The sequence below is a fragment of the Phyllobates terribilis genome, unplaced genomic scaffold (genome assembly GCF_046119375.1).
Source record: "Phyllobates terribilis strain yellow unplaced genomic scaffold, ASM4611937v1 Scaffold_7__3_contigs__length_470593459, whole genome shotgun sequence".
NCBI lineage: Eukaryota > Metazoa > Chordata > Amphibia > Anura > Dendrobatidae > Phyllobates > Phyllobates terribilis.
This window is the reverse complement of record NW_027362767.1, coordinates 266255550-266272151: the sequence shown is the minus strand read 5'-3', so window position 1 is coordinate 266272151 and position 16602 is coordinate 266255550. Positions and strand designations below refer to the sequence as shown.

General features: G+C 46.9%; 1 protein-coding gene across 1 annotated transcript; it reads left to right on the top strand.

Annotated features, from left to right (window-relative positions):
- The first annotated feature begins 3605 nt into the window (after window positions 1-3605).
- On the top strand, window positions 3606-16602 carry LOC141154563 (bile salt-activated lipase-like). Its single transcript, XM_073640653.1, has 11 exons — window positions 3606-3763; window positions 3850-4003; window positions 8347-8469; window positions 8855-9052; window positions 9336-9466; window positions 9806-9913; window positions 10015-10132; window positions 12565-12751; window positions 12906-13109; window positions 14078-14275; window positions 16270-16602. The coding sequence occupies exons 1-11, from the start codon at window positions 3701-3703 to the stop codon at window positions 16442-16444; spliced, it is 1659 nt and encodes a 552-aa protein (XP_073496754.1). The 5' UTR covers window positions 3606-3700; the 3' UTR covers window positions 16445-16602.

The window sequence follows — 16602 nt, the reverse complement described above, 5'->3', positions numbered from 1 at the left end:
TACAATACACAACAATACCAGGCTGTTTTATACTGTTGCCACCTGCCTCCACACAGCAGCAATCAGAGCTGGCTCTGATCTCTGCTGTTTACTTAAATGCCAAAGGTTCACAAACCCCTCTAAAAGGACTAAAACAATCAAGTAAAATTTTTTAAATAAGGTTAAATATGAAACATATAATATATATATAGCTAGATTAACCTTATTTAAAAATTACTATTACTGACCCACTACCAAACCGGTCATACTGAAGGATGTTGCAGGCAGCAGATTGATCTCCACGGCGTCTCCAGACTCTGTCACGTCTGTCACATGTCCTCAGTGTGAACCTGCTTTCATCTGTGAAGAGCACAGGGCGCCAGTGGCGACTTTGACAATCCTGGTGTTCTGTGGCAAATGGCAAGCGTCCTGCACGGTGTTGGGCTGTGAGCACAACCCCCATCTGTGGACGTCGGGCCCTCCTACCACCCTCATGGAGTCGGTTTCTAACCGTTTGTGCAGACACATGCACATTTGTGGCCTGCTGGAGGTCATTTTGCAGGACTCTGGCAGTGCTCCTACTGTTCCTCCTTATAAGTTTATCGCCATAATAATACCGACCTAGCGAATCATGTTTTTAGGCAATTTTTACGGTATTACAAAAGCCATTAACACAAAGGTGGATATTTTTTTTATTAGATTTTTTTTTTTACATTTCGCTTCGTTTGGAATTTTTTACCTGTTTTTTTTCGTACATTGTATGGTAAAATGAAGCGTGTCATTCAAAACAACAACTCGTTCCTCATTCTACAAGCCGTCATATGGAGATGGAAAAATATAAGGCTCTTGGAAGAACGGGAGAGAAAAATGAAAACGCAAAGAAATGAAAAAAAAACCTGCCAATTTGGGAAGAGCGATAAAGGGTCACGGACATTGCAGGGATGTCTCATCACGAGAACAAAGTGTCAGGAAAGCCCTGTGCCGCTCATTCTGCTGTCAGCTCTGCTCATGTTCCCCCCATGATGCCCGGGGACAGAGGGCAGGGCGGCACGTTGCCATCCTAAGATCTCGCCTCGTTAGGTCAGGACTGGACATTGGTGCCATCAGTGATCATACGTTCACTAGGTATCGGCGCCAGGTACAACACACCTGTGATATCGCCTTCTCATAGTGTCAGCCGTGCAGTCCCTCCTGCGGGCAGCAGAGGGCGAGTGATGTACAGGTTTTCCTATTGATCATGATCGCCCGGGGCCGCGTCTATAAATAATTCCCTATTTTTGCTCTATTCAGCCTCTATTGTACCCGATGTCACTTGTCTGCTCACACTGGAAATGTCCCGGGGGGCGACCGCTAATTATAAACACATTTCCAGCTCCTAAATTGTTTCCTGATATCCAGAAAAAGAAACGTCAACCCAAAATAGAAGAGAAATCATTTATCACAAACGCCACAAGCACGAGACCGGGAGCAAGAGCGGCTGATGTGAGGGGCACGGGGCTGTCCTGACCGCTCACATCAGACTACTGTACAGAGGACGGGATTAGATACACCGCTCAGCACAGTATCACACAGGATAGGATTAGATACACCGCTCAGCACAGTATCACACAGGATAGGATTAGATACACAGCTCAGCAGACAGTATCACACAGGATAGGATTAGATACACAGCTCAGCAGACAGTATCACGCAGGATAGGATTAGATACACAGCTCAGCAGACAGTATCACACAGGATAGGATTAGATACACTGCTCAGCAGATAGTATCACACAGGATAGGATTAGATACACAGCTCAGCAGACAGTATCACACAGGATAGGATTAGATACACTGCTCAGCAGATAGTATCACACAGGATAGGATTAGATACACAGCTCAGCACAGTATCACGCAGGATAGGATTAGCTACACGGCTTAGCTGGGAATATCACATATGCTGGGATTAGATACACAGCTCAGCAGACAATATCACACATGATGGGATTAGATACACAACTCAGCAGACAGTATCACACAGGATAGGATTAGATACATGGGTCAGCAGACAGTATCACACAGGATAGGATTGGATACACAGCTCAACAGACAGTATCACACAGGATAGGATTGGATACACAGCTCAACAGACAGTATCATAGATGATGGGATTAGATACACAACTCAGCAGGCAGTATCACACAGGATAGGATTAGATACACCGTTCAGCACAGTATCACGCAGGATAGGATTAGCTACACGGCTCAGCTGGGAATATCACATATGCTGGGATTAGATACATGGCTCAGCAGACAATATCACACAGGATAGGATTAGATACATGGGTCAGCAGACAGTATCACACAGGATAGGATTAGATACACAGCTCAGCAGACAGTATCACACAGGATAGGATTACATACACAGCTCAGCAGACAGTATCACACAGGTTAGGATTAGATACATGGCTCAGCAGACAGTATCACACAGGATAGGATTAGATACACAGCTCGGCAGACAGTATCACACAGGATAGGATTAGATACACTGCTCAGCAGATAGTATCACACAGGATAGGATTAGATACACAGCTCAGCACAGTATCACGCAGGATAGGATTAGCTACACGGCTTAGCTGGGAATATCACATATGCTGGGATTAGATACACAGCTCAGCAGACAATATCACACATGATGGGATTAGATACACAACTCAGCAGACAGTATCACACAGGATAGGATTAGATACATGGGTCAGCAGACAGTATCACACAGGATAGGATTGGATACACAGCTCAACAGACAGTATCACACAGGATAGGATTGGATACACAGCTCAACAGACAGTATCATAGATGATGGGATTAGATACACAACTCAGCAGGCAGTATCACACAGGATAGGATTAGATACACCGTTCAGCACAGTATCACGCAGGATAGGATTAGCTACACGGCTCAGCTGGGAATATCACATATGCTGGGATTAGATACATGGCTCAGCAGACAATATCACACAGGATAGGATTAGATACATGGGTCAGCAGACAGTATCACACAGGATAGGATTGGATACACAGCTCAGCAGACAGTATCACACAGGATAGGATTGGATACACACCTCAACAGACAGTATCATAGATGATGGGATTAGATACACAACTCAGCAGGCAGTATCACACAGGATAGGATTGGATACACAGCTCAACAGACAGTATCATAGATGATGGGATTAGATACACAGCTCAGCAGTCAGTATCACACAGGTTTACATACACAGCTCAGCAGTCAGTATCCCCCAGGATTAGATATGTGGCTCTGCAGTCAGTATCCCCCAGGATTAGATACATGGCTCAGAGTCAGTATCCCCCAGGATTAGATATGTGGCTCCGCAGTCAGTATCCCCCAGGATTAGATACGTGGCTCTGCAGTCAGTATTGCTCTGTTCTGTTTATTATCTCTGCAGGGTCGGTGACGTTTCTTGATATCTCTCTAATAACCTTAATGATTATCAATGGAAAACTTAATGTGTGAGAAACTGTGGGGCCGCGGCCGCCATCCCAGCAGTGAGCTCGGTGCCCATCCTGATACCCGGCCGCAGCTGCTCAGTGTCCCACACTTGTTGGCATTGCTTCTCCTTGGCACCGGTACTGCTGACTTTGCATGTGAAGGTGAGCGGCTTATATAAGCGAGCTCGGGGCGCACTGAGGACCGCTGGAGGGGAGAACTCGTCCCGGAGACAGGATGGCGCGCTTGCTGCACTTCTTGGCACTTTCCAGCCTTCTGGTGGCTGCCCGCGCAGCGACGGTGAGTCCGAGCCTTTACTGCCTCTGTTTCCTGCCATTACAGGACGCTATTGCTCCACACTCTGATATTCTCTGTTTCTTTCTCAGCTCGGCGTGGTGCACACAGAGGGGGGATTTGTTGAGGGAACCAGTAAGAAGATCGGCGTGGTCTCCCCAGATTATATTGATATCTTCAAGGGGATCCCATTTGGCGCTCCGACTAAGGTTCTGGAAAAACCCGAAAAGCATCCGGGCTGGTCAGGTAAGAATGATGTGTGCATTTACCTGTCAGAATCATGTTATATATGCCAGACACATCCAGAGCTGCACTCACAATTCTGCCAACAGCCAGACTTCTAACCAAAACTCCCACAATGCACTACACTCAGGCGCTTTGGGGTCTGCAAAATGCTTCTGAGGCATCCGGGTGGTCCGCAGACGTGAGATCCTGCAATGTGCAGAAACCAGCGGAGCAGTGAATGCAGCTCTGGATGTGACTGGAGGAAAGAGGTGTATGGCTTAATAACTAAACGTGTTGCCTCTTCTGGGTCAGTGGCGCTAACTGAATGTTGCTTCTTATCCTAGGAATATATTACTGGTATATATTTCTCACTCCTCTACTACGTGTTATCTATTCTGAAAACTGCATTGTACCTCAATGTTACTTGCAATGCTCTGCAGCTAATCACTGGTATATATTTCTCACTCCTCTACGTTGTTTAATCCATGATACTTTAAGGTCATCACACTTACTTTAACAGTTTATGATCCATGTTGAGTTGCCAGTCTGTTTTTTTTTTCCTGCAGTTTATGGTCTCCTGTTGTCTTAAGCTAGTTGATTGATTGCTAACGAGTTAAATCTGTGTAGATCTAAGCAGATACGTCCCTATATATTGAGTCATAGTCAAGGGGCAGCATTTATGCATATAGCATTTATGCATACTTTATCGAAGTGCCATAATTTATCAAAGTGCCTCGGCAGTTAGATATGGCAGTAGGGCAGGAGACAGGTAAGACATGCAAGACAATTAAACAAACTTGCTTCCAGTTCATCTGTTTTGCAAACAGTACTCACCATTTGTATCTGTGCCATTTATATTCTAGCTACTACAATCATCCACATTCACCGTTCTCCCACAAATTCTGCACACTTCATCCATATTAACCCTTCACTCCTCTCTTCTCCTATGTACAGCTGTCATGCTCTCTTCACAATGTTATACCACGCAGATCCATTCATTCCCACCATACAACACAGGAAACGCTCTCACAAATCACTCAACCATCTGCTCACTCTCTGTATCTTCCTTCTCTTAGTCGCAGGTGATATTTCTCCTAATCCAGGACCCTCCAGTAATAATAACACTAACTTTTTCCCTGTCACATCTAGAAACCCTGCTAATCTCATTAATATTCCCTGCATATCTTCTGTCTCATTGAACTGTGCCCTTTGGAATGCGCGCTCAGCTTGTAATAAACTCTCTTACATCCATGACTTTTTTCTCTCTAATTCCCTCAACCTTCTGGCTCTCACTGAAACCTGGATCCAGCAGTCGGACACCACTGCCGCTGCAGCTCTCTCCTATGGTGGCCTACACTTCTCTCATATCCCGAGACCTGACAACAGATCAGGTGGAGGTGTTGGTCTGCTTCTTTCAACAAAATGTACTTTTCAGGTTATTCCCCCTGTACCCTCCCTTATCTTCCCTTCTTTTGAGGCCCAAACAGTCAGACTCTACCGGCCCTTCTCCCTGCGAGTAGCAATTGTCTATCGCCCTACAGGTCCCTCTCGTCAGTTCCTGGATCACTTTGCTGCCTGGCTTACAAATTTTCTTTCCTGCGACATCCCCACGATAATCATGGGAGATTTTAACATCCCAATTGGCGATCCTCTTTCCCCATCTGCCGCTCACCTTTTATCACTAACCTCCTCCTTCGGTCTTTCACTGCTTGCTAATTCTCCTACACATGAGGACGGGAACACATTGGACCTGATCTTCTCCCGGCTTTGCTCAGTACATGACTTTACTAACTCTCCCCTTCCACTGTCTGACCATAATCTTCTTTCATTCGCTGTCAAGAACTGTGACTCTATTCAAGACCCCCCCCCCCATTTTCCACACTTACAGAAATATACGCGCCATTAACACCCAGAAATGTATGAAAAAGTTGCACTCATCATTGGCCCCAATCTCCTCCCTCTCATGTCCCGACTCTGCATTGAAGCATTATAACGAAATAATGCTATGCTTCCTGGATGAAGCCGCACCTACTACACAAAGAACAATTCAGCATAGACGGCGACAACCCTGGCACACGCCTCAAACACGTCTTCTCCAGCGGTGCTCGAGGTGAGCTGAAAGGCTGTGGAGAAAATCTAATCTGCCCGAAGATTTCCTCCATTATAAATTTATGCTGAAAACATATAACTCTGCGCTTCACCTCTCCAAACAAACCTACTTTAATCTCACTTTCCAATAATCCTAAACGACTCTTTGACACGTTTCATTCTCTCCTCAAGCAGACAGCACAGGCCCCGACCACCGACCTCAGCGCAGACGATCTGGCCAATTATTTCAAAGAAAAAAATTGACCATATCCGTCAGGAAATTTTCTCCCAATCCCCAAATGTTATGCATGCTCTCCCCCGCCACATTGTATCTTGTTGACTTTCTGACTTCGAACCAGTCACGGAAGATGAAGTGATCAGGCTCCCTGCATCTTCCCGCCCTACCACCTGCACCAGTGACCCTATTCCCTCACATCTCCTTCAGTCCCTTTCTCCAGCTGTCACCACTCACCTAACTAAAATTTTCAACCTCTCCCTCTCATCTGGTATCTTTCCCTCTTCTTTTAAACACGCCAGCATACAACCATTACTTAAAAAACCATCCCTTGACCAGAACTGCACGGCCAACTACAGACCTGTTTCCAATCTTCCCTTTATCTCTAAACTCCTGGAACGCCTGGTCCACTCCCGTCTAATCCGCTATCTCTCAGACAACTCTCTTCTTGACCCTTTACAATCTGGTTTCCACTCTTTACATTCTACTGAAACTGCCCTCGCTAAAGTCTCTAATGAGCTACTAACAGCTAAATCTAATGGTCACTATTCCCTGCTGATTCTCCTAGATCTCTATGCAGCATTCGACACTGTGGATCACCAGCTCCTCCTCACTATGCTCCGCACTATTGGCCTCAAGGACACTGTTCTCTCCTGGCTCTCCTCCTATCTCTCTAACCGCTCCTTATCTGTGTCTTTTGCCGGCTCCTCCTCCTCCCTACTTCCTCTTACTGTCGGGGTTCCTCAAGGATCAGTCCTAGGCTCCCTTCTTTTCTCCTTATACGCCGCTCCCATTGGACAAACAATCAGTAGATTCGGTTTTCAGTACCATCTCTATGCTGATGACACCCAATTATACACCTCTGCTCCGGACATCACCCCTGCATTACTACAAAAGACCAGTGATTGTCTTTCTGCTGTGTCTAACATTACGTCCTCCCTCTACCTAAAACTGAATCTGTCAAAAACTGAACTACTCGTATTTCCTCCTTCCACTAACCTACCTGTGCCCGATATTGCCATTTCCGTTTGTGGCTCAACCATTACTCCCCAGCAACAAGCCCGCTGTCTTGGGGTCATTTTTGATTCAGATCTTTCCTTCACTCCTCACATCAAATCACTCGCTCGTTCATGTCATTTACACCTCAAAAACATCTCAAGAATCAGGACTTTTCTTACCTTTGACTCGGCAAAAACTCTTACTGTCGCTCTTATTCATTCTCGTCTTGACTATTGCAACTCTCTACTAATCAGTCTCCCTCTTACTAAACTCTCCCCTCTCCAATCCGTCCTTAACGCAGCAGCCAGGATCATACTCCTCGCCAACCGCTACACCGATGCCTCTTCCCTGTGCCAGTCATTGCATTGGTTGCCCATCCAATATAGAGTTCAATTTAAACTTATCACGCTTACCCACAAAGCGCTCCATGCTTCAGCACCGCCATACATCTCCTCCCTTGTCTCAGTCTACCACCCTACACGTGCCCTCCGTTTTGCCAATGACTTAAAACTAAAATCCTCTATAATCCGAGCTTCCCACTCTCGTCTCCAAGATTTCTTGCGTGCTGCGCCAATTCTTTGGAATGCATTACCCAGGACAGTTTGATTAATTCCCAATATCCACAGTTTCAAGCGGACCCTAAAAACCCATTTCTTTAGACTGGCGTATCGCCTCCACACACACACACACTATCTGTCCGTCCCAGTTTTCCCCTATATTAAAATCTTCTTCAATTTCAGGTTCATACCAACCATGCACATAAAAGCCTCTGTCAGGACTGCACACATACTGGCTGGCGACCAGTCCATGTATTATTATTTATCCTATTTAGTATATCAAGGCTGCATTATACAATATATGTACATTCTACCTTTTGTGTCTCCCCCCATTTCCTCATAGACTGTAAGCTTGAGAGCAGGGCCCTCACTCCTTTTGATATGAGATATGCTTATTCTGTATTGATTGTATATGTCCCCCCTAAAATTGTAAAGTGCTGCGGAATATGTTGGCGCTATAAAAATAAGAATTATTATTATTATAGGAACTCTGAAAACCACGGAGTACAAGCCCCGCTGCGTGCAGGCCACCCTGCTCCAGAATGACATCATTGGGCACATGGACTGTCTGTACCTGAACGTCTGGGTCCCCCAGTCCCGCTCCTCAGGTCAGCACCACTGTATACACCGGTTATCCTTAAAGGTGCAGCTCCGGTCTTAAAGGGGATGTCCATTCTAGAAAGCTTACACTGCGCAGGGTCTGATGTACAGGCTGCATCTTATAGCAGAGCAGGTCTTTTGCAGTCACACCACCCAGGAGGATTAGTAAATCATGGCGTTTTTCTACCAGAAACAGCACCACCCCTCTTTCATAGGTGATGTCTGGTATTGCAGCTTGACTCTATTGAATCGAATGGTGCTTGAATATCACACACAATATGCTGACAGGGGTAGAAAGCAGCCATGTTTATGTTTTTCTAATCCTGTACACCCCCTTTAAGCTCTGAACAAGCCATTGTTTCCTCTCCTATTATGGATTCCTCTTATATTTAGTTTCTACAAATTTACCCGTCATGGTCTGGATTTACGGTGGAGGTTTTCTACTTGGCGGTGGACAAGGAGCCAACTTCCTGGACAATTACCTGTATGACGGAGAGGAGCTGGCCCTGCGCGGCAATGTCATCGTGGTGACCTTCAACTACCGCGTGGGACCCCTGGGATTCCTCAGCACCGGAGACGCCAGCGCCCCTGGTAAGACGTTCATTACTCGTCATCATTTCCCTACTGATCCCCGCACTGGATTTACTTCTGGGAAGTTTCCTTTTCTTGGGCAGGAGTGCGGGGGTCTCCACTGCTCATTGTATTGTCTGAAGGAGACCCCTCGTGTTATTTCCCTGTGAAGAAGTGATGGAGGCGACGGGCGGTCACCAGATACTGATGGGGGATTCACATTGCAATTTTCTTCATTCTCTTCGTATTTTGTCTTTTGATAAAGTTTTTGCTTTTTTATTTATTTATTTTTTGTCTTATTTAGGAAACTACGGTCTGTGGGATCAGCATATGGCCATCGCCTGGGTGAAGAGGAACATCGCTGCCTTTGGTGGAGATCCCAGTAATATCACCGTTTTTGGGGAGTCAGCAGGGGGCGCCAGCGTCTCCCTGCAGGTAATGAACAATTTAAATGTTAAGTGAACTATTTCCCTGCTTACAATAACATACCTGTATGGGGAAATGGTGGATTTGGTTGTCTCCTGATCACATAAAACCTCAGTTGCAGGTTGCGACCACTAGGGGGAGATCTGTATATTTGCAACTATAGATTAATGAATACAGATCGCCCTCTAGTGGTGACACCTGATAGCCAAGGTTTTTATCACTGTGCTGAATAATGGAGCAGTAGAATATTAGGAAAAGCTGCAAATGATTGACATTGCTGGATTATTCGCGCACAAGCTGATGCTGAAGCTCTGCTTTTAACCTTTGCTTTTCTCTTCTGCGGTTCAGACTCTGACTCCTTACAATGTGGGACTGATCAGGAGGGCCATCACCCAGAGCGGGGTAGGACTGTGCCCGTGGGCGATCCAGCGAGAACCTCTGACTTGGGCCACACAGGTGACTGCACGTACTGTCGCTCATCTGCACCTTCTCCTTCTGGAGGACGATGTCGATGCTCCGATAGGAGTGTTTACTGGAATTCATTCTCTCCATTGCAGCTGGCAACAAAGGTCGGATGCCCCGTGGATGACACTGCCGCCATGGTGAACTGCCTGAAACAGACCGACCCAAAGGCCATCACCCTGGCTTATCAGCTGCAACTGACCAACCTCGAGTGTGAGACATAAGAGACCTCTGACTGTACACTGAGGCCAGGAGGTGTGGGCAGATCTCATGTCCTCCGAGGCCAACAGCAAAAACAACCTTGACACTCGAGGTGCAGGGTAATGACGCTGACACTCGGGGTGCAGGATAATGACACTGACACTCGGGGTACGGGATAATGATGCTGACACTCGGGGTGCAGGATAATGATGTTGACACTCGGGGTGCGGGATAATGACACTTGGGGTATGGGATAATGATGCTGACACTCGGGGTGCAGGATAATGATGCTGACACTCAGGGTGCGGGATAATGACACTGACACTCGGGGTACGGGATAATGATGCTGACACTCGGGGTGCAGGATAATGATGCTGACACTCGGGGTGCGGGATAATGACACTTGGGGTATGGGATAATGATGCTGACACTCAGGGTGCAGGATAATGACACTGACACTCGGGGTACGGGATAATGATGCTGACACTCGGGGTGCAGGATAATGATGCTGACACTCGGGGTGCGGGATAATGACACTTGGGGTATGGGATAATGATGCTGACACTCGGGGTGCAGGATAATGATGCTGACACTCGGGGTGCAGGATAATGATGCTGACACTCGGGGTGAAGGATAATGATGCTGACACTCGGGGATGCAGAATAATGATGCTGACACTCGGGGTGCGGGATAATGACGCTGACACTCGGGGTGCGGGATAATGACACTCGGGGTGCGGGATAATGACACTCGGGGTGCGGGATAATGACACTCGGGGTGCGGGATAATGACACTCGGGGTGCGGGATAATGACACTCAGGGATGCGTGCTAATGATGCTGACACTCGGGGTGCGGGATAATGACGCTGACACTCGGGGTGCGGGATAATGACGCTGACACTCGGGGTGCGGGATAATGACACTCAGGGTGCTGGATAATGATGCTGACACTCGGGGTGCAGGATAATGATGTTGACACTCGGGGTGCGGGATAAGGACACTTGGGGTATGGGATAATGATGCTGACACTCGGGGTGCAGGATAATGATGTTGACACTCGGGGTGGGGGATAATGACACTTGGGGTATGGGATAATGATGCTGACACTCGGGGTGCAGGATAATGATGCTGACACTCGGGGTGCAGGATAATGATGCTGACACTCGGGGTGAAGGATAATGATGCTGACACTCGGGGATGCAGAATAATGATGCTGACACTCGGGGTGCGGGATAATGACGCTGACACTCGGGGTGCGGGATAATGACACTCGGGGTGCGGGATAATGACACTCGGGGTGCGGGATAATGACACTCAGGGATGCGTGCTAATGATGCTGACACTCGGGGTGCGGGATAATGACGCTGACACTCGGGGTGCGGGATAATGACACTCAGGGTGCTGGATAATGATGCTGACACTCGGGGTGCAGGATAATGATGTTGACACTCGGGGTGCGGGATAAGGACACTTGGGGTATGGGATAATGATGCTGACACTCGGGGTGCAGGATAATGATGTTGACACTCGGGGTGCGAGATAATGACACTTGGGGTATGGGATAATGATGCTGACACTCGGGGTGCAGGATAATGATGCTGACACTCGGGGTGCAGGATAATGATGCTGACACTCGGGGTGCGGGATAATGACACTCGGGGTGCGGGATAATGACACTTGGGGTATGGGATAATGACACTTGGGGTACGGGATACTGACACTCGGGGTACTGGATAATGACGCTGACACTCGGGGTGCAGGATAATGATGCTGACACTCGGGGTGCAGGATAATGACACTGACACTCAGGGATGCGTGCTAATGATGCTGACATTCGGGGATGCGGAATAATGATGCTGACACTCGGGGTGCGGGATAATGACGCTGACACTCGGGGTGCGTGATAATGACCGACACTCGGGATGCGGGATAATGACGCTGACACTTAGGGTGTGGGATAATGATGCTGATACTTGGGGTGCGGGATAATGACACTTGGGGTATGGGATAATGACACTCGGGGTACAGGATAATGAGGCTGACCCTCTGGGTACAGGTAATGACACTGATACTCGGGGTACAGAATAATGACACTGATACTCGGGGTACGGGATAATGACGCTGACACTCGGGGTACAGGGTAATGACGCTGACACTCGGGGTACAGGGTAATGACGCTGACACTCGGGGTACAGGGTAATGGCGCTGACACTCGGGGTACAGGGTAATGATGCTGACACTCGGGGTACAGGGTAATGACGCTGACACTCGGGGTACAGGGTAATGACGCTGACACTCGGGGTACAGGGTAATGACGCTGACACTCGGGGTACAGGGTAATGGCGCTGACACTCGGGGTACAGGGTAATGATGCTGACACTCGGGGTACAGGGTAATGACGCTGACACTCTTGGAGCATGTAATGACCCTCTTACTCTCTGCAGACCCTCTGGTGCACTATTTGGCCTTCTCTCCAGTCATCGATGGAGACTTCATTCCTGATGAGCCGCGCAATCTGTTCAGTAATGCTGCGGACGTGGACTACCTCGCCGGAGTCAATAACATGGATGGGCATCTTTTCGCTGGGATCGATGTGCCGAATATTAACAGACCCTTGCAGAGGGTGACCCCGTGAGTCCGACACTTACACACACATATATATATATATATATATATATATATATATATATATATATAAAAAATATATATATATTCGCCATGCTGTGCCCGCTGCTGGTATCTTTGTCTCTCATCCGCCTGATATCTAATAGAGTCTGTCTGACAGGGAGGATGTGCACAATTTGGTGCAAGGACTGACCCTTCCTAAAGGCACCGCAGCCCTGGACATCGCCTACAACCTGTACACAGACGGATGGGGAGAGAGCCCCGATCACGAGCTTGTGAAGAAGACTGTGATCGACATCGAGACCGACTACATCTTTCTTGTCCCCACACAAGAAGCTCTAGGACTTCACTACCAGCACGCCAAGTACGTACCAGTCCATGTAAAATAGCAGGAAGTACCCAGGTTATACCAGCTATACATAGTTATATGCCCAGGTTATACCAACTGTACATGTATATTATTATATACAGGAGATACCCGGGTTATACCGGCTGTACATGTATAATTATATACAGGAGATGCCCAGGTTATACCAGCTATAGATAATTATAAACAGGAGACGCCCAGGTTATACCAGCTGTACATATATGATTATATACTGGAGGTACCCAGGTTATACCAGCTATACATGTATAATTATATACAGGAGATGCACAGGTTATACGGGCTGTACATGTAGAATTATAACCAGGAGATGCCCAGGTTATACTGGCTGTAGATATATAATTATATACAGAAGAATACAGAATATATCCAGGTTATACCAGCTGTACATATATAATTATATACAGGATATACCCAGGTTATACCAACTGTAGATATATAATTATATACAGGAAATGTCCGGGTTATACCAGTTGTACATATATAATTATATACAGGAGATGCCCAGGTTATACCGGCTGTACATATATAATTATATACAGGAAATGCCCGGGTTATACCAGTTGTACATATATAATTATATATAAAAGATACCCAGGTTATACCAACTAAACATAATTATAAACAGGAGATACCCAGGTTATACCGGCTGTACATATATAATTATATACAGGAAATGCCCGGGTTATACCAGTTGTACGTATATAATTATATACAAAAGATACCCAGGTTAAACCAGCTAAACATAATTATAAACAGGAGATGCCCAGGTTATACCGGCTGTACATATATAATTATATACAGGAGATGCCCAGGTTATACCGGCTGTACATATATAATTATATACAGGAGATGCCCGGGTTATTGCAGCACGCTTTAGATCACTATATACTTGTTATATACAGTATTATATCAGTCTGATGCATGATTATTGTTTCTTATTATAGGACAGCCAAGACATATAGCTACCTGTTCTCTCATGCAACCCGTATGCCCATCTACCCGAGCTGGGCGGGCGCCGATCACGCTGAGGACCTTCAGTACATGTTCGGTAAACCATTCAGAAACACCATCGCCTACAGACCCCAGGACCGGGACGTCTCCGAGGCCATGATGGCGTACTGGAGCAACTTTGCTGCAACTGGGTAAGATGAGCGCTCAGCAATAACTATGTTTATGAGCTGCCTGTATACATCAGTCCTACCATCTATTACTCCCTGTTATCAGCCATTACTGGGGAGAGGTGACTGTAGGACAAGTGAGTGTGAGTACAATCTATTACTCCCTGTTATCAGCCATTACTGGGGAGAGGTGACTGTAGGACAGGTGAGTACAATCTATTACTCCCTGGTATCAGCCATTACTGGGGGCGGTGACTGTAGGACAGGTGAGTACAATCTATTACTCCCTGTTATCAGCCATTACTGGGGAGAGGAGACTGTAGGACAGGTGAGTACAATCTATTACTCCCTGTTATCAGCCATTACTGGGGAGAGGAGACTGTAGGACAGGTGAGTACAATCTATTACTCCCTGGTATCAGCCATTACTGGGGGCGGTGACTGTAGGACAGGTGAGTACAATCTATTACTCCCTGTTATCAGCCATTACTGGGGAGAGGAGACTGTAGGACAGGAGAGTACAATCTATTACTCCCTGTTATCAGCCATTACTGGGGAGAGGCGACTGTAGGACAGGAGAGTACAATCTATTACTCCCTGTTATCAGCCATTACTGGGGAGAGGAGACTGTAGGACAGGTGAGTACAATCTATTACTCCCTGTTATCAGCCATTACTGGGGAGAGGAGACTGTAGGACAGGTGAGTACAATCTATTACTCCCTGTTACCAGCCATTACTGGGGAGAGGCGACTGTAGGACAGATGAGTACAATCTATTACTCCCTGTTATCAGCCATTACTGGGGAGAGGCGACTGTAGGACAGGTGAGTACAATCTATTACTCCCTGTTATCAGCCATTACTGGGGAGAGGCGACTGTAGGACAAGTGAGTACAATCTATTACTCCCTGTTATCAGCCATTACTGGGGAGAGGCGACTGTAGGACAGGTGAGTACAATCTATTACTCCCTGTTATCAGCCATTACTGGGGAGAGGCGACTGTAGGACAAGTGAGTACAATCTATTACTCCCTGTTATCAGCCATTACTGGGGAGAGGTGACTGTAGGACAAGTGAGTACAATCTATTACTCCCTGTTATCAGCCATTACTGGGGAGAGGTGACTGTAGGACAGGTGAGTACAATCTATTACTCCCTGGTATCAGCCATTACTGGGGGCGGTGACTGTAGGACAGGTGAGTACAATCTATTACTCCCTGTTATCAGCCATTACTGGGGAGAGGAGACTGTAGGACAGGTGAGTACAATCTATTACTCCCTGTTATCAGCCATTACTGGGGAGAGGAGACTGTAGGACAGGTGAGTACAATCTATTACTCCCTGTTATCAGCCATTACTGGGGAGAGGTGACTGTAGGACAGGTGAGTACAATCTATTACTCCCTGTTATCAGCCATTACTGGGGAGAGATGACTGTAGGACAGGAGAGTACAATCTATTACTCCCTGTTACCAGCCATTACTGGGGAGAGATGACTGTAGGACAGGAGAGTACAATCTATTACTCCCTGTTATCAGCCATTACTGGGGAGAGATGACTGTAGGACAGGAGAGTACAATCTATTACTCCCTGTTACCAGCCATTACTGGGGAGAGGTGACTGTAGGACAGGTGAGTACAATCTATTACTCCCTGTTATCAGCCATTACTGGGGAGAGGCGACTGTAGGACAAGTGAGTACAATCTATTACTCCCTGTTACCAGCCATTACTGGGGAGAGGCGACTGTAGGACAGGTGACTACAATCTATTACTCCCTGTTATCAGCCATTACTGGGGAGAGTGGTGACTGTAGGCAGGTAAGTACAATCTATTACTCCCTGTTATCAGCCATTACTGGGGAGAGGTGACTGTAGGACAGGTGACTACAATCTATTACTCCCTGTTACCAGCCATTACTGGGGAGAGGCGACTGTAGGACAGGTGAGTACAATCTATTGCTCCCTGGTATCAGCCATTACAGAACCCACACTCAGGATGATGGTTTTTTTTATACTTCCAGAGATCCAAGCAAAGGGAACTCTAAGGTGCCCACCCCTTGGTTAGTCTACTCCACCCAGTATGGACAGTACCTGGAAATCAACAACAAGATCACACACAAGTCCATGAAGCAGGATCTGCGCTCCTCTTATGTCAAGTTTTGGGTCGCCACCTACCGCAGTCTTCCCAGCCAGTAGCCAGAGGCCGATGGTCCTGGACATGGGCAGATATGGGGATGGCACCAAGCTATGTACATGGGCCCCCCTGTATTACAGTCTGAGGGTGCAATCACCCATCTACTCCTATTATGTGCTGTATGTGACTGACACTCTGAATTAAAATGCAGATATCAATA

What these genes read in the sequence shown, in the direction of transcription:
- LOC141154563 (XM_073640653.1), top strand. Translation starts at nt 3,701, where the DNA reads ATGGCGCGCTTGCTGCACTTCTTGGCACTTTCCAGCCTTCTGGTGGCT. An exon ending in CGGAGACGCCAGCGCCCCTG is followed by an intron (nt 9,053 to 9,335) that starts GTAAGACGTTCA and finishes TGTCTTATTTAG; the next exon opens with GAAACTACGGTCTGTGGGAT. An exon ending in CCCTTGCAGAGGGTGACCCC is followed by an intron (nt 12,752 to 12,905) that starts GTGAGTCCGACA and finishes TCTGTCTGACAG; the next exon opens with GGAGGATGTGCACAATTTGG.